The sequence below is a fragment of the Onychostruthus taczanowskii genome, unplaced genomic scaffold, assembly GCF_017590055.1.
Source record: "Onychostruthus taczanowskii isolate IOZ18803 unplaced genomic scaffold, ASM1759005v1 scaffold53, whole genome shotgun sequence".
Lineage (NCBI taxonomy): Eukaryota > Metazoa > Chordata > Aves > Passeriformes > Passeridae > Onychostruthus > Onychostruthus taczanowskii.
Window position 1 is genome coordinate 4,054,110 of NW_024502902.1, and position 23,165 is coordinate 4,077,274.

General features: G+C 43.4%; 1 protein-coding gene across 25 annotated transcripts in view; it reads left to right on the plus strand.

Annotated features, from left to right (window-relative positions):
• Positions 1-23,165, plus strand: part of RBFOX2 (RNA binding fox-1 homolog 2) — a 171,784-nt gene that overhangs the window by 104,607 nt on the left and 44,012 nt on the right. For 21 of the 25 annotated variants that reach the window (XR_005953537.1, XR_005953538.1, XR_005953539.1 and 18 more), the window contains 2 exons: positions 5,875-6,099; positions 16,262-16,408. Coding sequence is in view for 13 of the 25 variants with exons in the window: in XM_041416650.1 (XP_041272584.1) it covers positions 5,875-6,099; positions 16,262-16,408 (372 nt within the window). In the remaining 12 variants the exon portion in view is untranslated. The remainder of the gene's footprint in view (positions 1-5,874; positions 6,100-16,261; positions 16,409-23,165) is intronic. The other 4 variants (XM_041416645.1, XM_041416641.1, XM_041416644.1 and 1 more) reach the window with 1 other exon arrangement.

Below are 23,165 nucleotides of genomic sequence, written 5' to 3' on the forward strand. Positions count from 1 at the left end.
GAGTTCCTGGTGCATGTGGGGAGCATCATTCCCACTGCTTTGTATCCATTCCCATTAGCGAAGAAAGTGCTTGTTGATACATTTGTTATCAGCAGGCAAAGTGTGGGATTGCCTGAGAAGAGGGTTAATGCACGCTGGAGACTGCGGCTCCCTGGCAGCTGAGCTCATCCAAGTGCTGGTGCCCACGGCCCTTCCCTCCCCAGCTTCTCCACCCCCTGTCCTTTCTGGCTGTGGTTCTCTTCCAGCTCCTTGCCAAGCTGTTTCAGCGCTCTTAACTGGGAACAAAACTAACCTGGCAATAAAAAGTGAGTAATTTTTTTCCCTGGGATATGTGCTGAAAGGGCTCAGTGGTGGGCAGGCTGGCAGGGGAGAGAGGGCAGGAGTGCACAGCTGGAGGGGGGACGGTGGCAGCTCCAGCCAGAGCCTCTGAAGCTGCAGCTGAGATCTGGGAAGGGAGACTGTGTTAGAAGGGGCTGGGAAAAAGACCCCGCTACAGCAGCTTTTTTGTTGATCTGTGTGAAGGGGAGGGGGGGGAACACAGCCCATTATTAATTAATTAATTAATCTCATGCTTCTAAGCAGCAGCCTTGTATGGTAAGCCCTTTCTCTCTTGCCGTTGTACAGCCAGGGAGCAGTGCTTTGCATGTGTGATTTTGCATCCCTGGGTTTGTGACCTGGGTTCTAGGAGGGACAGCATGGTCCCCACATTCCCTTCACTCAGAAGGATCCCTTTCTTACAGAGAGCTGAGGGTGGGTGGCAGATCCAGGTTCCTGACAGGCTCTTCAGATCCCAGCTCCAAACATTTTCGCTGTTTACAGAAGGGATTAGGTTAGTGCAAAGAGCAAACAGTCGTAGCCTGGAACTCTGGTTTTCACAAACAGGTTAATTGCCTCAGTTAGCTGCAAGTCAGTTGCTTTGAGGATTCATAAAATTAGTTCCGTGAAGACATATGTATTAGAAACCCCATTCCACTAATAGGCTTATACCCACATCCCAATGATTTGGGGGACAGCAGAGTTCAAAGGCATTTTTAAGAGATTGTTTGATGTTTATACGCTGTGGCATTTCCCTGCACCTTTTTGTGGTGCTTATGACTCACAGTAGGGTTATGGATAGCACAGACCAGTTACCGTGTGGCAGTTTGCCACATCTATACAGAAATTTTACTAGTTTAGCTTTACCAGGGGTATAATTTTTATTTGGCTGGTTAGGCTTTACTTTCTATGCATATTATGACATAGCAATACAGAAGAGATCTGGAGCTGCATTGCTGTAAGGATCCTTTCATGTTCCTCTACTTAAAACCATTTCTCTAATGAGGAAAACAAAACCACTCCTTCACAGAACAGACTGATCTTTGACAGTTTTATGGAAGCAGGAGGCCTTTGTGTGCATTTCTGGTGTTTGCTCTTGGCGCTCCAGTGTCATGATCTTGGATCACCACCTGCTGTCTGCTGAAAGAATTCATCCTGTGTCACATTTGCTGAACCACGTTGCTCCTTGTTGAGTTGTTGTCCCCAGCTCCCACCCTTCCGCAAGGTATCGCCACGTGCAGTTACTCATCGGTTACTCATCGTTCCTCTGCTTAGCTTGGAGCTGCGAAGTTCATTAATTAACTTAAAGCTGCGCCAGCTCTTAGAAATGTTTCTCCATGAGGGATTTTTCACTGCTTTAGCTAATCTGTGTTTTAAACAAAGTGTGGGATCGGTTTGTACTGATCTGTGTAGGCAAACACCTGACCTGAGGAAGAAAGTTGGCACCTGCAAGGACGTGACTGGACCTTTGTAGGGCTGAGAATAGGGGCCTGAAAGCAGAGCCCAGATGGGTAACCATATCCTTCTTGTGCCCTGAGGGCTTGGGTGCTCATGAATCAGATTTTGCAAGGGGGCAGCTGCTTTGAATTCCTACCTGATGTAAACGAATGATATCTGCGGGAAGAGAGCATCAGAAGGAACAGAAAACACAGGAATTACTGCTTTTCTTTGAACTATAGGTTGACATACATCCTACTGAAGTGTGATTTTTAAATATTTTTTTAGGGAATGTGTGTTAATTGCACTGTTTCACTTGCACTGGGCAGCCTTTCCCAGTTTGAGCATGGGATGGCAGTTACCATGGTTGGTGCATGGCAGCACAAGCTGGCAGAGCTAATCAGTTAATCTGGAAATGCCAAAACTATTCCTGCAACCAAATGTCCCTCACACTCATCTTCTGGAGACTGCCAGCCCCATGCACTGTGGCCAAGAGAGGTGCCTGTCTGCTCCTGAGCATGGATTAAAATTTACTTCATACCATCACAGAAGTTTAAGATGGTAGTAGGTTTTGTGGGGAGCTGCACCCAGGTTTTCCTAGCGCTGTGGTGGCATCCTTGTGTAAGTTTGGGGCTGGTGACTGCTCTTGGACATGATTATCTGGGTTTCTTGTTGCATTTGAGTAAATGTTTAAGACATCTTCATGAGCTAAAACAGGTGGGATTGGCAATGCAGTGAGGTATGTCAAGATTGGATTGACAAAATACTTTCCTTTACCTGGAAATGTGAAGGTTTCTCCATTCTCTCTGTAACCTCCTGAGAAGTGTGACAAGCAGCACCCCTAAATGCAGAATATTACATGGTGGTTTAGAAGTAGGGAAAGGAGTTCAGGTTCTGTATTTGAAGATTAATGGGATTTGTGTGTGTGTGTGTTCTGTGTTAGCTCTTGAAAATATGAAGTGTTGTGTAAATGTTGAAATTTGGTAGAATAACAGAAGAGGTAGAATCTCCTCTGGGTTTGGAGGATATCAGTATGCTGTGAAACCTGCAGAGATCTCATCAGGAGTCCTTTTCTGTTGACGCTAGTGGAAACAGGGAAAAAAGTAATTGTAAAGCATCAAAGGAAATTAAAATTACAAAAAAAAAATCAGACGGGAAATATGTCCATAATCATATCAAGAGAAAAATAATTTGAGATACAGATACTCCATGGGATGATGAAACCTGGACAAATATAATAATGATAGATCTCCAGATAACCTGAGACATTAAATGAAGGATGCATTTGTAATAAAATATATGATTTTTGCATGTTAGTGTGATTTGAGGAGTGGGGGAGTGACAATGGTATTAAAAGCATTTTCTTCTGCACCAGAAATCCTTCTTTGAAAAGTCTTAGGAAGGTCAGAGAGAAGTAATAAATAAAGTTACCAGGATATTTTGGCTTAAGAGGTGTGATAAAACTCAAAATAAATATGTGTTATCAAAATGCCACAAGCAACAGAGGAGAGAGTAAGTATTTTTCATCCTTCAAACATTTGTAGATAGATAGTTGAAGAAAGCAGAGAAAATACTTAAAAGGTTGAAATGCATTTAAACTGGAAGGAACAGTATTAACTGAGGGGTAAAAACATTGAAAATAAGATTATATAAGGTTCCTGGGCTGGCATTTTAAACAGTCTAAGAGTGAGGCTGTACAGAATGCTGGACTCTGTCCTTTGGGGAGCAGCCCTTCACTGTTGACAGGATGGCAGAATAGGTTTTCTTTGGGGCTAATCAGCATTCTCTTCCTCTGACCTGGGATTCTGCTGGCTTGGAAACCTAGCTTGTTCTAAGAAGACTGAAAATAGTTTCTGCTCCTCCATTTTTCCTGTGGAAAAATTTTTTATTGAAAAGAAAAAGTCAGTTTCCTATTTAGCTCCTATTTGAAACGTAAGAATGGGGGGCAGACAATGTGGGCTGTAGGGAAGAACGCAGACCATCAAATACAATGAAATACTGTCAACAGAAGAGCTTGGAAAGGAGACAGTACATGGACAGAATGGAGCTGTCGTGTCAGGGGATAAACGGTCTGAGCAGGTGAGCAGTAGGATTCCTGATACCTGGTTTGCAGTGGGATGGCCATCGTTTTGTCTGTCTGCCTCCTGCTTTAGAACTCGCTCTGCAGATCTTGATGATGGGTTAGGTGGAGTCAGAAGCGGCTTGCTTTGAAGCTGAGAAGCAAAGGAATGAGCAGAACCGGAGGACTGGTGGAGCTGCCCTCCTTTTTTGAGGGGGAAACAAAAATCCTGTCCCGCTTTCAGAAAATGTGCTTGTTGCGTGAAAAAACCTCCGCAGAGCTGCGAGCACGCGACGCAGGGCTGCAACTGCTTGGGGGAGTGCGTGCAAGGAGCTGAGCACCAGCCGCGGCTGGCATGCTCGCCTGAATTCTTCGTTCTCAGATAAGGCTGCGGAGTTTGTGTTCCTGCAGGCAGCAAGGCTGGACTTGAAACCGTCCCTTCTTCAGCACGGGCCAAGGCTGCAGCTCGGCTCTGCTAAGTGGTATTGAATGCCCTTCCCTCTCCTTCTCCCCAGCTGCAGGAGCGCGTGGCCACGTGGCCCCCAGGGGAGGCAGACCAGATAGACTAATGTCAGAGCAAATTTGGGATTCAGCCAGTGTCTGAATGACCCGGTGCTGGCTGGAGGTGCACTGCGTTTATCATTGTTTCCTCCGCCCGGAAGGGAAAGCTGCAGGTAGGCTGATAAAGGGACTGAAAGGTTTGTCCGGCTTCTTTGGAGGTCCGTCAGCCCCTGCATGCTCTCTGCTGAAAGGCTGCTTGGTAATTCCCACTCTGCCTTTCCTATCCATGGGATAAGGTCTGTTTCGCTTTTACTCCATTGATTTAAGCATGCTGGTGTCAGAATAGCCTCGAGCACCTCCAGGCTTTGTGGGGGAGGACCCAGGGCTGGAACAGCAGCCAAAATTTAAAATCAGGATTAGTCTGTTGACACGCACATAAATCAAACAGCCCTCCTATCATAAATCTTTTCTGTGGATTTTTTTTCTGCTGCGGCGGTGAAAGCAGTAGGAGCGGTGCAGCAGCCTGGGCTTCCCAGGGTTGGGCTTCAATGTCAAGGCTGTTCTCCTTCACCCCGGGTGGCTGAATGCAGCTCCCCCCTTGGTGAGATCCCTGCAGAGGCTGTAGGGCTGCATGCTTTTTTGTTTCCTTCTCGTGGTTTTCTGACATGGTGGGGTAGTATTTTTATTGTCTTCTGGGGATATCTTTTGCATGGTCAGTTCTTTGTTTCTGAGTCATCTGATTGGTGTTAGCTACATCTAAGACAGCGCTAAAAGCTTCTAGGAAGTCCACTATGCAAGAGGTCTCGGTGGGATACCCTGAGCTGAGGCAGGAGTGGGTAATTAATGCCTTGCGTGATTGTAGAGATGCTCGGGATTGGGAAAGAGTGACTGTGCGGCTGGCTTGCGATCTCGGCTTGTTTCCCTACAGCTCTTTGGTGTCTCCTGCATGGCCAGCAAGAAGCAAATGGGATATTCCAGCAACAGATACCTGTGCTGCGTATGCAGTGCTGTCAGGACAAAGGAGGGGGCTTCTGCACAGATGGATTTTAAAAACTATACTTTTTATCACTGTAACATAACAGAGAGGTGTGCTTTGAACCACATGATGTGCTTGCTTGTGGGGTTGCATGTGAGCAATGAGGGTCAGGCAGGAGGAGATGGACCCAGTTATGGTACTTTTAGGGATGTTGAGAAACCCCATTCTTCTCTGTTTCCTTCTCTGTTCCAATGTGTGAGTGCCTCTTCCCTCTTTTGAAATAATACCTTACTGTGTGTAAAGCTTTGTGTGAGATCACAGGGGTATGCAATCTGCAAACCCTGTAATTTGTTCGCTATATGCCACCCAGTAGCAAGAAAATTGCCCTGAAAAGATTAAGAAAACAGTGTCATGGCTCAGAGGAGCAAGGCATGTGCTTTTTGATAGGAGAGATAATAGAAGACTGTGGAATACTATGGTGACGGTGGGTGGGATATTCACATGAACGTGTGTGTTGTTTCTCAGGCTGATGTTTTGGCCTATCTTCTGTAGTATAAAGCTGTTTTCTCCTTTTTTCTTTCTTAAGGGTAACCAGGAGCCATCAGCAACTCCTGATGCAATGGTGCAGCCATTCACCACAATCCCATTTCCGCCACCCCCACAGAATGGGATTCCCACAGAGTATGGGGTGCCACACACTCAGGACTATGCAGGCCAGACCAGCGAGCACAATCTGACGCTCTACGGAAGCACGCAGCCGCATGGAGAGCAGAGCACGAACACGGCCAGCACGCAGAACGGATCTCTTGCAGTAAGTGCACAGGGGTGCCCGGCCAGAACGACACAATGCTCTGGGGAAAAGCAGCCACTGATTAGGCTGCTGTTTCTCAAGTGTGCAGCAAACCAGCAGTAGACTTGAAAGGAGAGACTTATAAACAAAACGTGGCTTCTGACCTTCCATTACTGGGTTTCCCCTTTTGCATGTTCCCCTTGTAAATTGGTGCCTGCAGAGAACAGTAGTACTTGAAATCATGATCATGGTTGTTTTACCATGGTGGCGTTGTCCAAAGACAGTCTCTTACAAAAGTGTTAATTACATTCTGTTAATTGGCGAATGGTTCAAATAGATGCGATAGAGACAAATTCTGGAGGGTTGACAGTACAAAGAATTAGGGTGAGCACATGCATCTTAGGTGTAATCCCAATGTGGTTTTGTTTTCAGGAAGCTAACAGAGTAGAAAATTACTTTTCTTTGACTTTCTGAAGATAGCAGGGAGCTTCAGGGATCAAGGATAGGAGATGAGCTCTCAGTTAATGGTCATCCGTTTACCAAACCAAGATTTTCATCATCTTATATATTTTCTTTCTTCTTTCCATGGCCTGGAACTGGCACTGGGCAACATGCTGGCAGATTATCCCAGGGAAAGCTTTATCCATCCCTTAAGCCACTTGTTAAGACTTAACTTCCTAATAAAGAGCCTTATGGTGAGAGCCTTCGGCGCTCAGGGGCGGATTTAATCTGTTAATGCTTTCAGTTTTACTTGTAGTTGGTGTTTGGGTTGTAGAGATTATTTTTTTTCCCTGGTAAGTACTGAATGAATTCAGTGCCAACAGTTGGAGGAACTGATAGTGCCAGCTCAAGTGTTCAATGGTTCCTGATGTGTGCTTTGCTCCTTCTGCAGTGGGCAGTGGCTGCATGGTTGGCGCCATTGGTCGTGACTTCGATAAGATACCTTGGATTTCTTCCTGGGAATGCCACAATTTTGGCATCTTGAAAAAGTACATACTCTCTAAGGCACATTGGTAGTGCGCAAAAGGAGCTTAGGGTGCCTTGCTTGGCAAAAAAAAGTAGATAAGAAAGGACCACACAGGAAATAAAACTAAGAGCTGATGCAGTGTGCAGAAATGGAAGTCATCATTTTAGCACCACATTTTCCAATACCATTCCAACATGTAAGATTTGGGTTGCCCATCTCCAGCTAACAACTGCCTCAGGCACTGCCAGTTGGATGAGGAAGCTGGAAACATGGAATAAAAAGCAGGGCAGTGGCTTTCTCCATGTGTTTTTGCTGTTCCCATCCTTGTCCAGAGCTTAAGAGCATTTCTTTTTAATGGAAATGATGTTAGCCTTGACCTTGGATGTAAGCTCTTGCCAGCCTTCCTGCTCCTCTTCCATATTAGGAGCCATCTCTGTGGCTCTGCAGGGTTGAGCTCTGTGTTTCATCAACTAATGCTGGCTCCAAGGAGCCCACAGCCTGTGGCTAGCCTGCGAGGAGGGACTGGGAGCCCATCTGTGTGGGAGGGAGTGTTGCTGGGAGACTGCTGGCAGGCAGCGGTGTTGCCAGGAGTCTGTGGAAGGAGCCTGACTGGCAGGGGGTTATCCTAGAAACAGGCTGAATAACACACAGCACTTGTACTGGCTGTTGGAAACAGGTGTGCATGTCTGGAGTGACTGTTTGATGTGGTTAAAGACGTGCAAGCTGAGCATGCAGAGTCAGGCTTGTGGCCATAGCTGGCTGGGAAAGGCTAGGGGCACACACAAGGGCATTGCTGTGGCTGCTGTGCCTGGGACTGATCAAACCCAGAGGATCCCAGATGGTGGCACATGAAGAAACCTGTGGGAGCAGGGGTAAATTACCTCAACCAGAGGCTTTTCTCACACCAGACTTTCACATCTACTTGGATCTTCCAAGTCTCTTTATCTTTCTGTCTAGGAGTCCTCTGTGAAGTTATTTTCATTTTGTGGGCTGCCTTAGGATGTAATTCCTTGTAACTTTTCTCCTCAGTACGCTGATTAATGATGTAGGACCTAGGGGAAGCAAGAAGGCTTAGTAGTTACTCAAGTTAAAGAATGCTGTTAAAATACAGCAGAACAGGTTGGTTATTTCATCTTAAACATCTACAGCTAATGTTAAGCATTTTGTCCATCACGTGTGTTGGCTATTACGTGTTTGACACACACATTCAGTCCATATGGACTAGACTGTTATGCTTTAAGGCATCTTCTCCTTTAACCATTTTACCATCTTGGCTCAAACAACAGTGCTAACTTTAATAGACCAAAAAGCTGTCACGGGTGAGGTATGAGTCTTCCCTCCCATTATTGTGACTGACAAGCACAGCTGCTTGTCACGTGTGTGAAGGCGATACCCCACACTCAACAGCCAGTGGACTTTTTAGCTGCTGACTTGAAGCCTGTGCTCCCATGGGATGATTCAGAAATTCCTTCAGCGGAACAGATAAGTTCCCTGCTTGCTTTTAAGAACAAGGCCTGTGATTGGTCGTGTTGGCAGGACAGAGGGAGATAGCAAAAGGTGTGGTCAGATAGGGACCTTTCCTGCTTTTCAGGCTGATAACCTTTAGGATAATTGCAGAAGTAACAAAGAACATGGGAGTAGCTTAAAGGTCGCTAATAGAAAGAGGGCTTGATCTCGTTGGTGGGATGTTACACAGCAATGTAATGTGGTCTGTAACATGGTCCTTAAGACACAGGGTGGGAGCACCTTTTCACAGAAACCTGGCTAGTTAGCTAGAATGATTTGAGATTAGCGGTAGTGTTGGAGTGAGAAGACAGTGGTCCGGGAGCCTGAGGTCAGTGATCAGCAGTGAACTTATGTAAAGTAAGTTTGAGAGTTGAAGTCCATGCCTTCATATGCAGTCTAAAACCCTGAACAAAGGGGACTGTCTGGTTGGTGTCATGAGCTGAGGATGAGCTTGGTTATGGAGATTTGGATGTAGTGGAAAGCATTCGGAGTTTCAGGATTGGGGCATAGAAAAGAAATTGGCACAATAGTTGATGTAATATAAACAGCTTCATATTTTGGAATTTCTATTTTAGGACCAAGCCTCATCTGTGGGGCTTTGTTTCTTGCCTGGCATGTCATAGGAAGACCTCTCGGTCTTCATGTCCAAGTATCTGTCCTTTCTCTCGATACTGTCCCAAAGCACAGCTGGAAGACCTGGATTAAAAATAGGCTGAGGTACAGGACCTTATTTGGCCTACTTGGTCTGCCTGTTGCAGCCCTTCTCTTAAACAGTTGACACTCAGCATTTCACTTACGGTTCTGGGCTGCCTGGTTTCTTCCCCCTTCCCCCTTCTTGACTTACCTTAGTGCTCTTATCCCTAATGGAAACACCCAGCACAGTTAGCTGCAAGGGGAGATGCTAATTAGGCTGCAGTACCTCTGGCAGCTGAGCTGATCTAAGAGATTCACTGCTGTCAGAAAGGAGAGATCTGGCTCCAAGCGCAAACTCCCACTCCTATTTACTGTCTCTGGCATTCCTTACGTGAGCCACTTTAATTCACTGACCTGGCAGAAAGCTGTCCAATTCTTTTGCTGGATTAATGAATTAGAGCAGCTCTTGGAGGGATCCAGCAAATGCTGTTGTTGCAAGGTAAGCGTGTGGAGAGCATGGCCAGAAGCCGAGAGCAATTGTCAGCTCTCTGCATCTCCTGGTACTCTACCCGCAGAGGGAAGATTAATCATCTGCTGAACTAAAAAAGCTTGCTTGATAGTGAATGCAATGCACTTACTACTGCAAGCTGATTATTCAACTTGTTTCTCTTGTTAATGTCAGAGGGAAGAATTTATATGTCTGTATAAATTATGGAATGCAGCTGGAGGTATAGAAGTAGAGGAATAAGTTTATGTAAATTACTTCACTTGAAAATGGCAGGTGCTGTCGCCTTGGTGTTACATTGTCATGAACCAGTATAAAGCATTATTTAATTACAGAGCATCTCTGTTTCTCAGAGTGTCTCTGCTTCTTGATGTGCTGTACTGAAATGTATTTAACTCATCCACTATGCCATAAAGGGATATTGACTTTCATATTCTCAAAGAAGACACATTTGTGGTGGGGAGCCCATATATGTCATGTTCAGAAGCAAGGATAGGAAATGTGCTTGGTCATTTGGCTGTGCCTTGTACATCTAGTAAGGGCTTAGAAAGAAGAGAGCCAACAACACCAGGGATTCCTCAACTGACTTTTGCAACACATGGAAGATGTTATAATGATGACTTCCCCTTGGGTGTTTCTTGTCTAGACTGAATTTGCAGAATTTTCTTCTGTAATTACTTTTCATCCCTTTAGTAATTAAAACAATTGCTCATGTGACGTATTTCAGGTGAAGAATATGTTTAATGAATATCATCAGTTATTTTCTGATACTGCTGAGCAGGTAGACATGAGGAAGAACTAGCTTCATATAAGTAGTTTGCTGCTGATTGTTTGGCCAACTCAGCTTAGAAATTGCTGTCTTGAGGTTGCAAACCCTGACATTTAACATCAAGAGTTTGCTTTGAATATGAGGCAGATTGTCAGCACTTGCAGACTTGTGTCTAGTGAGGCAGATTTAAAAATGAGAAATGGGAAATAAATCAACAAATATCATTACGTTAGAGTATATAGCAGTGGTAATTCTGCAAATCTCTTGAAGGTTTTAGCAGATCTAGCAGAAGTACAGGGAAGGATAAAAGCGATGATGAAAGGGATGTAGCAGGTTTTTTATGTGAAGAAATGAAATCTTCACTTACAGAAAGAGCTGTCAGAAATAAAGGTATATGACAAGTACATAGAAGATTGGATGGTAAGGCAACTAAAATATGGAGCTTTCCCATTTTCACTTACTAGAATGTAGGTGGGAAATAACTGGCTGCCATGTATGAAAAAAGAGCAGGGTTTACTACTTATTTTTTCCATATAATGAAGAAATTAGCATTGCAGCTCTTGTCCAAGGGATGCTTTGCAAGCTGAGACATCAGTTGGCTTAGTTTGCTGGAGGAAAGTCAGCGAGCATTTACCTTGTTCTTGCGTCCTTCCACAGATTCCACACTTTTGGATGCTATTAGAAAGAAGATAATGGGCTGGATGGATCTTAAGTCTGTCACTGTGTGGCACTTCTTCTGCCACTATCAATGGACTGGTGACCACTAGCTTGGGAAAATTTGCTGTCTCTTTCACCTTGTCAGGGCATCCGTGTTTTGCGAGGAATGGGCTGGAACTGCTCCTAAAAGGTTTGACAATCTGATCAGCAGAGCAGGCCTTTCAGGGGGCTCCATTTCACCACTTCATTGAGGGGGAAAAGAAAAAGAAAAAAGCACTAAAGAATACTGTTAAAGGTACCCATCTTTGAGTTGAAAATGTTACTGGACACATCAGAGGTATTGTGCAGCATAGCAAAGCTCCCTGTGTGCTTTCCTGTGTTAGGTTTGTGTACTGTGAGGTATGTCTTTAATGAGGAAAGTGAATAAAATGACTTAAGCTTCATAATGTCTGAAAATAGGTAACTAACAAAAAAAAAAAAAATCAGAAAAAATACACCCTAAATTCACCTGACTGTGTGGAAAATAGTAAAAGGCCTTATAGATGTTAACTGGTATGTTAGAATTTTTGGTTCTGGTTTTTTAGCATGCAGAATATTTGGGATAATAGTTAATTGTGCCAGTAAGTAGCCCCGCTTTTTTTTTTTTTTAATATTACACTGCTGGCATCTCTGAAAAAACAAGTACATGGATATAAATGTAAAATAATATTTACTGCTGTTGAAAAGTGATAATTAGCCTTGTGGTCTTCTGTCTGCTGAACAAGTGTTTAAGCAACTGAAGTTCCCATGGCGTTTGCTGTTGGATGTGTGGGACCTCAAACCTACTTTAGTAGAGTGTGGTGGGGAAGGAGATGGATTTTGTGTCTGAGGCCTAATTCTTCACTTGTTTTTCCATGAAATCTCCTCAGTGGGTATCTGTTCATTGGTGGGTGACTGGTTGTTTTGACACAGGTTCTTCACTAGAAGTTGTAGAGATTTTTCCACATTATCTGTTCTGCTCATATTTTTCCTCATTATCTGTTCCACATGCTCTGCTTCATTGTGGGAAGATTGCCTTCTCACAGTTGTAGCTTTTGGTCCTTGTCTCCACAGTTCTTCAAGCTCTTGATCCAAACAAGGTTGGGTGTTTGGTTTTGGCTTTTTTTGGATCCAAGACTGATTGAGGAGCAGTGGAGTGAGCACAGTCTGTCTCCTAGATTTTGTAAGCCACCCAAATCCCCTTTTAAATATAGTTATTAGTTACAGTGTGTATTTTGTAAATATTTTCTTTGCAGTGATTTATGGCTCTTAACCTCCTCAGTATGATTCACAACATTTTGGACCGCCTGCTTCCTGGGTGAGAGAATGGGGGGTTGTTTTTTGTTTGTCTGGAACTTGGATCTGAAGCGGTTCCAGTTCTAGAAGCAAGTGGGAGATGGAAACAGAATGTGCTGGGTATTAATAATCTCTGTGTTGGTGTGTTGCACCAGTGCTTGTCTGCCTCGCTGCGGGGGCATCCCTCTGTCTAGCCATTCAGATGGAGATCTGCTCGGAGCTCAGGTGGTGCTGGAGCCCCTGCCTCCCTGCTGCTGAGGGGAAATCCTCAGCAATTAGTTGTTCATCACCTGCATTAGGATAGAGGAGACCAGTTGAGTGGTGGGAAGGTGGTTGTAGAGCTGCCCCCAAACCTTTTGGAACACTCTTGTGTTTGCAGGTGTCCTTCTCCCCTTTTGCATGTGTATATGCACCAATATAATCCGTGCTTCTCTTTGCAGCTGCCTTTTCTTGCTTAGGGTTTCCTTTCTGCTGGCAGGCATAAGGGAGGAGCTGACCTGGGGGCACAGGCAGCAAGGAGTTGAAAGTGAAGTACATGCTTTGCTGTCCCAAGCTCTGATGTGCTTCTCGGTGACCTTGAGCAGAGCTCAAAGTGTTCCTGTGCAGGCATGAATGGCATTATCACCTGCATCAGTGCATGTTACACAGGCTGTACTGAGAGGTGCAGTGAATCCAGTACTGCTCCTAAGTGTGAGACCTTTGCTGCAGTATATCTTTATAGCCTGATGAGAGGCTTTGGGACCTAGGGAATGTATATTAGTGCCCTTCTGAGCTGACTCTCTGCAGAAGGGAGAGCTCTCTTTCTTCACCGGGAAGTGCTGACACAAGGCCAGAAGGAGCTTGAATACCTTGTGGGGAAGGAGTCAAGGTGGGGAGTGAGCATTTGGTGAAATGAGCGCTTTCATCATCTGGTTTGGTCAGGGTAGCACAGCTGCCAGGCTCTGTTGTGTGGTGCCTGAGAACAGGCTCCAGGCCCTTCCTTTCATCTCCTTCCTAATGAACTAAGCCAAGGAATAACTGTAAAAGGAAAAAAAAAATATCTGAAGAGACTGTTTTTTTCATTTATATTGTAGCTGAATGTGTGGCAGTGGACGAATGTACTGAGCTAATGTTACAGTGGTGGAAAGTTCAGATCTTACCTAGGGCCATGGATGATAGAGATGAGGGAGCTACAGCATAGAGAAGATGATATTTAATTTTATACTACTACTGAAAAATTAGGCTATGTGAAAGCATGAAAAGCATTTGGAGTCTCTCAGTGCAGTTAAAAAAGTAAGAGTGGACCAAGATCCCTTTTTCCTTCTATCATTTCTTCTCTTTGAAGCATTTGTCTCACTGTACACGTCTCACGTGCTGCAGAATGACTCCTGTGTGGCAGCAGCTCTCTGCCATATGCAGGAACAGCTGTGAGTGCTTTTGAGCAGGCCACTGTACATGATACATTGCACCCTTGGTAAGAAAGGAGTTCTGCCCTCTGCCTGGGAGCAAATGCATGGGAGAGGAGTACAAACAGCGCTATGGCTTCCTCCCCTGTGGAAGCAGCAGATCCAGTTCTGCGCAACCTCTATTTTAGCGTTGCTGTCCCTTTTAGCAGGAGTATTGGTGATTTTTGGGAGTTACTTTGGAGTACTCACTTGCAGGTGTTGTATGCAGTGGTGATAGATAAGCTACTCCTGTGTTTTGTCTGTCTTGGACAGATTTGCCCTGAGGAGCGGAGGACTCTGATGGAGGCATAAAAATAAAACCACTAAGTAGCGTGGTGTGATTTAACTGCAAGCCAGATGCATTGATTCCTCCCCTAGGGTGACTCTCTATGAGTTTGGAGAGCCTTTTTGTCATAGAGGTGAGGGAAGGAGAAGAGGTTGAACATGTGGGGGATGGCTTTTGGACAAGATCAAAAGGAAGTTTCTGAAGTTTTGTTCAAAAATTTGATGTTTGGGGTGAATGAGTCTTAGACAAACAAAAATGCTTCATTCTTCAAGGCTTCTCCTGAGATTTGCACAGCTATGGGAAGTAGGCATACTTGTCAGGGCAGTATTGTCATTCTTCCTATCATAGATAATTTATGTTACCAGATCAAACATGTTTTGTGCTGTATGCACAGCTCTACTGAAATGAAATGGAAAGCTGCCACTGCTCTGCTCAGACTGGCAAGACCCCAGTGCTTACTGTTTGCTTGCTCTTGTCTTCGTAGATACACTTGCTTTGTAATCAATCTGCGAGTTCAAGGTCATATTTTAAGTGGTATTTCTGGGCAGAAGATACTTTCTTCGTGTTGCCAATTAAGTTTGTCTGTGAAGAGATGTTTCCAAATGTTTGGTGAAGTGTTGTATACTGAATGATGTGCAGAGCAACCTGGCAAGTCCAGTCAGTGGTTGGGGAATTGGTGTGGGCAACTCCCCTCAGATTTCTTTCATCTTTGGTACACAAACTGCACATGTAAAACAGGAGGAAAAAAGGACCCAAAGCAGCAAAAACCTCACCCTTTATGTCTTTAAGGCCCACATGTTTTCTTGAAAGTGCCTTAAAAAGACTGACTCTTAGCAATTACAGTCCTTGCCTTATTGTAGGACTTCTTTTTACTTGATAGGCTAAGGAGGAAGTCAGGTTGGCATCTAAAGAGTTGAAATGACACTTAAAAGTGTATCACACAGGTAGTCAAAGCTTAATCCTAGGAGTCAGAGGCAAGCAGCAGGAGACAGAGTGAGTGGGTGGGTGCTCTTTGAATACCTTGGCCTGTCAGTGAATGCAGTTGGAAAGGGACAAGAGAAATAAAACCAACTAAATTGTAGTCTGCTTTGTTCTGTGGCTCTGAGGTTTTGAGGTCATCTTTCTGACTAAAGTGTGAAAAATGCTATTTTCTCATCAAGCCATTTTGCAAAGGGGCCTTGCCTTTATACTTGGGGCTGTGCTCAAATTTTAGCCCTTTTCACTCTAAGCTCACACAAGCGGCTGAGGTCCTGTTCCCTACTTTTCTCCTGCCAGTTATCTGTGCAGGCATTAGGACTCTCATCTGGCACACAGATCTCCCTTATTCCTCTGCCTGCTTCTTGTACTTTTTCTGTGAACAAATAGCCCTGGTGTACCCCTTGACCTCTCTTGGCCATGCCAGTCAGCACTTGAGAAGAGTGGAACAAATCACCTTTCTTAGCTGTGGAATTAGTAGCAAAAAGCAGCACTTGGAGTTTTTATAAATCTTGCACTGGTGATGACTGTTTCCTGTTCCTGGGCTCACTTAAATGTATGCGAAAAGTTAATCAGAGACATCCGTAAGCTGCTCCTATATGGATTTTACCATTTAATTATAGATCTTCTTTTAGGGTAATGTTTCTCTGAAGGGAGCTTGACAGAGCAGATGCCGTTTTGCCTCGGGATGCACTTCTGGTATTGGCCCGGTGAAGAGCTGCCACTTCAGCTGTGGGATTTTGATGATTGCATGAACATCCTGCCACATGAGATTAGAGTGGCAGTGCTACCTCCCAGCTCCAGGATATGAAAGATCTGTCTCTTCATTAGAGCTTTCATATGGTGGCAGCAGAAGTGAGGAAGAATGGGCTAAAAGAGAGAAGCAATTTAAGAAAACCACAGACAAATCTACTAAGCTGGAAGGTGATAGGAGAGGAGGGAGGCTGAGATCTCATTAGTGTTTACTCATGGAAAGGGAGGGGAAGAACAACAGATCGATTGTTAAGTGCTACTGGGTTTATCAAAATAATTATCAGGTGCTAGATAGCTCCATTGCAAGTGCAGTGCTAATATCTAAGAAGGGGCAGACAGACCCGTGAAAGGAAATTTCTGCTCATGTGCACACTTTTGTCTTTTCTGATTTCAGCAGACAGAAGGAGGGGCACAGACAGATGGACAGCAATCACAGACACAGAGCAGTGAGAATACTGAGAGCAAATCCACTCCAAAACGACTTCATGTGTCTAACATTCCCTTCCGCTTTCGAGATCCTGACCTTCGGCAGATGTTTGGGGTAAGTTATGAATGCCTCTTCAGGCATGGCAAATGCTCCTTCTCCACAGGTGGGACACCTGGTGCTGTGTATTTGTGTGAATGAAAAGCCCTTCCTCCTCAGTTTAGTCAGCACACTGTAATATATTTGCAGGATTAGGACAATTGGTAGTGTTTAACTTAGCTGGTAAATACACGAGAACTACAACAGTGTTCTTGCTATTGAGATGTTCATAGAATCATAAAATGGTTTGGGTTGGAAGAGACCTTAAAGATCATCCAGTTCAAACACCCCTGACATGGACTGGTACATCTTTCACTAGGTGTGCTTAGAGCTCAATCCAGCCTGGCTATGAGCACCTCCAGGGATGGGGCATACATCACTGCTTGGGGCAACCCACAACTTCTCTGAGCAGTGTAATCTAACAATTGGTTTGGGGAAAAAACAAAAAAACCAAAACAAAATGAAACCTCACCTTATTTCTGAGTAAAGGCCAGGATTAAACACTAACTTGTAAAGCACTATTTTTCAGTGTATTAGAAACATGTTCAAGTATTTCTTTCCACGTGATCTATTTCTGTGATGAAATCTGGCTGCAAACAATTTGCCAAGCAGCAATTGCATGTGGAAAAGCTAGTGCAAGTCAGATGGTATTTTATATTGTGTATGATATACCTTCCATTTCTTTTGACCACATAGTTTTTCCTCCCTAATCCTTGGATGCTATTCATGATTCTTGATTTATAAGCTCTTTGAGGAAGAATTGTTTACGTGAGTACATGTGGTGATTCATTCCATGTGAACATGGATAAACGAGTTAGATGTCTCATGACCTAACCTTCAGGTGAAGTTATCTATATGTCATATCATCATCAGGAATATTTGACTTGTTGATATAATTATAATATGATCCTTGGTTGATGGCATGTTTTGAAGTACTCAGAAATATTTATTATTATTTATGAAGTTAACAGCTGCTGCCTTTTTAAGGTGCAGTCCAAAGAATCCAAGTCAGGAAAGCCCAAAGCTCTTGTTACCTTAGGCTTGGAGTATATACCTTGGTCCTCACTTATAGCAGCTGCTCCTCCAAATTCTGCAGTATTTCTGTTTCAGTTATTGCATCTCCTGAGCCATCTGTGTGGGTGTGTATGCATGCACAGAGGCGCACACTTGCATGCAGAGTAGTGTTGCAGTATTGTAAATGTGTCTAATTCATGGACTTCAATGCTGTAAATGAGAGAAGAATTTGGCTTATCTGTCTGTAGCTTGGACAGTACAAAAGGAACAAAACAGTGGTCAAAATGCAGAAGGGTAAGGCTGCTATTCAGAGGGACCTGGCCAGGCTGAAGAAATGGGCTGAGGGAAATGTCAGTGTACTCAACAAGAGTGAATTTCATGCCTTTCTACATACTCAACTTTCTGTCAACCAGGCTCCTCGGTCCCTTTCTGCAGCACTGTTCTCCAGCATTTCATTCTCCAATCTGTCAGCACATCCATGGTTGCCCCATCCCAGGTGCAGAATCTGGCACTTGTCCTTGTTAAATTTCATATGGTTGGTGATTGCCCAGCCCTCTAATTTGTTTAGGTCTCTTTCCGGGGCCTCTCTGCCTTTGATTTATCAATTAGATTCCGGAAAATTTTAGGTTTGTTGTGAGGATGCTGAAATAGTGGAACACATTGTGGAACCTTCATGCTTGAAGGTAGGTCTCTTTCCAGGGCCTCTCTGCCTTTGATTTTTCAGTTAGATTCTGGGAAAATTTTAGGTTTGTTGTGAGGATGCTGAAATAGTGGAACACATTGTGGAACCTTCATGCTTCAAGGTATCTGACTTGACTGGACACAACCCAGCCAAAAAGATCTCATTTTACCTGCTGTGAACAGGGGATGCACCAAATGACCTCTGGAGTAAATTCCCAGCCAAAACCATGGATCTGTGATTCTGTTGCAAGAGGCCTGGGTTTGCTTCCATGTTGTTCATACCTTAGATTATTGTTATACCCTTGATGCCTGTGGGAATGTTTTCAGAATTAAACTCATCTCCTGGCAATCTGTGATTGCTGAATCTTCTGCTCTACTTTGTGGTTTTTTTAGCCTGCTTTTTGCTGTTGCAGGGCTGCACAGTAGGCAGTTCCGTCCGGTTTGGACAAATGGTTGCTGAAATCACAGCCAGTTCTTGGACCACCTGCTGCAATCTGTATTTATCATGTCCTGCTCTGTGCTACGGCTGCTCCCCTCTCCTGGGAGCTGCATCACTTACATAAAGTGTTCCCCATTGCTGTCCCTTCTCCTGGGATTGGTGCTTAATTGGCAGCTAGCCCTTTTCACACTTCCTCACCTTGATGCTTTTCTGCCATGTGCTCCTGGTGCAGGACACATGGATGAGATGGAAATGACAAAGACATCCCTGTCCTGGTGGCTTTTGCCTGTGCTTTGCAGATTGGGACATCCAGGCAGTTTAAATGAACTGCTGTCCTAAGAAGTGACTTGTAGAAAATGCACCCTAACTACTTGCTTTAAGATTTCTTCTCCTTTTTTGGGCCTACATGGTGCCCTTTTTGTGCATAGGAGGAATGGGGAATAATGCTATATGAATTGGTTTCTGGTGTTCCTCTAATGTTTGTTTTTTCTCTAAACATGATCTCAAGTTCCAGCACATTGATGTGATTTTAACTGGGTAAATGATATGTTCTTTGTAAAACCTTTTGGTAGCTCACCTGGCCCTGTGGTTGCTGAGAGTTATGTCTGCCAGCAGAGTGTTCATTTCCTGGGATACATAACACCCCATGTGCCATTTTTCTGTAATAGAGGACTTTGCTACTTTGCCAAGGAAATAATGAATGATTCTTGCACATCTTCTTTTTTCTTTCAGTGCTGCTTCTCTCAGCATGCTCATAGCCTTGAGCAGGAGAGCATGCTCTCTGAATCCTGCTTGCTTCTATTTCTTTTTCGGGATCAGGATGCTTTCCTTTGGGTGACTCACTGAAACCTACCCTTACTCCTAAAAGGGACTCACGGTTGTCTGAGTCTTCAGCTGTGACTAGCCTGTAACCCCCATCTTCTCCCTCTCCCTTCTGTGTGTCAGGTCACATCTCCTCAACGTCATATCTGAGAGACTCAAAATCCTTGCCTGGAGTGATTTTCCCAAGCTACTGTACAAAGAGAGAAATTGGGTAGACAGTAAAGCCGTGGAGGAAGAAATAAATGTGATGGTAGGGAGGGAGTAAAGAAGTCCCCTCAAGGATGGAACAGCATGCGAGAGGTCAGCCCAGTCCTGGGGCACAGAAAATATCTAATGCTTTTGTCCAGACTTGAGTAGAGGTGGACTTGAGACATGTTGTTCCATGTGTGATTAAATACATATTATGTAACGCTTTCTAAACCTGCATCATTTGGCAGAGCTGCAAATGTAAGGTTTTCTTAACAAATTCAAAGTATTTGGGTTCCAACCATCTTTCAGCCATAATGTGCTTCTAACAGGTCCTTGAGATATCCTCAGTAATAGGCCAAACATTTCCTTATATATATATGCATCTTATAGGGAGGCAAATCATATGGTCTGCTTAAAACGGGTAATATTTACTTTACATTTCATGAGGCCAATGAAAAGGCTTCCAGAAAGCTTCTAGAAGGAGTTGGTAGTTCTTTAATGCATACAGTTCTGCACCCACTGTGGAATAAATCAATAGTTGACCTTGTTCTTGCAGATAAAGAAGAGTTAATAGCTGACCTGAAATCCCACCGTTGCCTAGGTACCAGTGATTGTTATTTGTCTGTATTTGCTTTGTGCAAACAGAATATGGCATCAGGCAGCACTGTAAGGAGCTTTAGAATAGTCTGTTTCTTGGAGTTTAAACAATTGGCAGGATAACTGCCCAGGAAGGTACCTTTAAAAGGGAAGTATTAATGGAAGCCATAAAGTATTCAGCAGCATCATACTAATGGCCAAGAAGGCATGATTCCACAGTTGCTGAGACTGCGGTAATAAAACTCAAAGCTATTCTGCACTTCAGGCAAGGAGGAGGAAGTAAATAGCAGTGAATATAGGTGCAAACTTAAGCAAAGAAGCAGGTGAGAAATGAAATGTGCTAGTCGTGGAGATACCGGTGACCTAAGTTTAGAGAACCCATCAGGTTTTTTACATGCAAAGATAAAAGGACTATGTGTGGGTACAGTATAAAATCAGGAGGTAGTTGTGTATTTTTGGGGGAAACCCCACTAACAACAGCAAAACAAAAAATCAAACAGGGCAAAACCAACCCCCGACTGATTGTGTTTAGAATTGAAGAGGGGGTGTTTTTACGTCATCTGGTTTTCTACATAATTAATAACAGAGAAGGATGAGACACTACTCACTAATATTTAAAAAACAGCAGATCTAGATAAGGTATGTCCAATAATAATAGCCAGAGCAAGGAGCTCCATTATTCATGAATACTAATTTTAAGCCAGTTCTTGTAAGCTAGAGGAGCTACAGAAGGGTGGAACACTGCCCACCAAAATTCACTATTGAAAAAAACTGAAAGGGATGACCCAAAGAGCTGATAACTATCTATCTGTATGTTGATCCAAGATAAAAATAAATTTGGAACATTTCAGAGAAGCCTTTTAGAATCTGAAAAAACATGTTGGTATCTATTTAGCAGAACTTTGTAATATACATCTTTGCAGACAAATGCTGTCTTGTCTATTTTGACAAGATTGTACAAAGCAGTACTGATAGAGTGAAACATTGCTCAACCAATTGAATTTCTCCAAGTGACCAATTTTTAAGAAAAGTAATACTTATCTCAAGCACAACACACATTAGAGGGATTAAAAACCTCTAATGATAGATAATAAAAAGTAGTAGTTACTTGGGAGATAGCTGTGATCAAGACTGTTTCTATTGTCAATTTCCCCAGGGATCTGTTTCCATCGCTGTCTTATTTAGTATCGGTATCAGCCCATGGAGATGGTACTATTAAAACCTTGCCAGTAAGGTTTGATGTTAGAAAACTGTTTGAGGAGGAGGAAAGAGACAGATAAGGTTACTGTTAGAGAATGAGTGGAAATGCCTGGTTGACTGATGATAAATCCAACAAAAACATATTTGATGCAGCTCATTGCAGAGTACTGAGTATGTGGGAACCTGTCTGTTCTCCTAAGATGGAAAGCTTTCTTTGGAAAACACTGATTTGGGAGAGTACTATGGTTCTTGAAGATAGTTGCTTCAATAATTCAAAGGGGTTATCAGGTTGAAGGAGGGATGTGATCTTGCTCATGTTCAAAATTGAAAAGACTGTGACTGCATAATTTTATTCAGTTCTGAGATCAGTTTAAGACCAAAAGAAATAAACTAGGACTTGGAAGGTGAGTGATTTTTTAACTTGGTAAGGTATTAGATATGTTATTTAATCAGCTTATTAAAGAGATGTTAGGAATGGTAAATAATTTCTATACAAATGCTTAAATATGGGTGATGCCTACTAACAAGGGGTTTAAGTCTTGTTTACAGTCATAAGGTTTTCCAGTTGGAAGCTGAGGGTTAACACAATTCCCCTTGAAATATGAAAAAAATTCATAGTCATTGAGGCTTATTTGAACAATGGAACAGCTTACCAGGGAGAAGAAGAGTTGCCATGAGCGTTAAAAACAAATTTGCAACTCTTTTTTCAAAATCTTACTGTCCATTTTCTGAGGGACATTCTTTGGCTAATGTGTGCAAGGCCCCTGACATGATGGTAGTCATGTTCTCTTACACCGGTGGTAGGATGTTCCCTTCCTTTCTGGACTGTGTACGCAGAAGAAAAGTTTATGTTTCGCCTCATCATATTTCTAGTCTTTTCAGCTTTGTGCTGTGATAGTGTCTGTGCTTGCACCTCATGGTTTGTAGCTTCAGCCCTTCCCTCTTGTACTTCAAGAAGCCTTTCGCCTTCCAGTGTAAAATTGGCTGGAGTAGTCTGGTCACTTCTGGACTTCTGAGCTGGATGGACTTTGGAGTCTCCTGGTGAAGATAGAGGCAGGGTTGGACAGCCTTCAAGAGGAAGATCCTTCTGTTCCCAAACTGAATCTTGAATTTTCTCCACAACAACAAGCAAATGGATTGTTTTGGTAGTTCATATGGATGAACACTGCACAAAATCTTTCTTACCTGTTGTGAGAGCAATAGTATGAGGAGTCAGAATTGATGTTTCTCAGAATTTACTGTGGTGAAATGCTCTTCGGTTAAGTGCAAGATAAAAATAAGGACTGTGTTGATGAGGGTTGCAGATGAAGGTGGGTTAGCCCAGTACAGGCTGTGAATTTTTGCAGACTCTGGCTTCAGATGGAGACCCTGCTTTTATTAAAACTTGCTCAATCCCTAGCTACTACTTGTAGACTGTTAGCTCTTTCTGCTGAGGAGCATAATCAGCCCAATTAATAAAGGGGTTTTGTGTGTTATCAGCTACAGCAGTAATAATCCATAGATGTTTTCTATAAAGGTGACTATTATGTCCCATTTAATTAATTTCAGTTAATGCAGTTATTAATAATGTCATTTATTACAGGTGACAGAATGGTAGCCACTTTTTTTTTTTACATTGTAAAAGGATGACATTAAGGCAGGTAATGTTATCCTTTTCCTTCTCTAAACATAATTCATATCTCTACTGCAAGGTTCTTTATGATGTATGTTTCTGGTAGACCACTGCTTTGTATGATCCAAGCAACAGAGTTCTGCAAGCTCAGACTTTTGGAAGCTCTTGCAGCCGTACAAATCTTAGCCTCTGAGGAAACATTTTGTCAATTTGCACTTCCT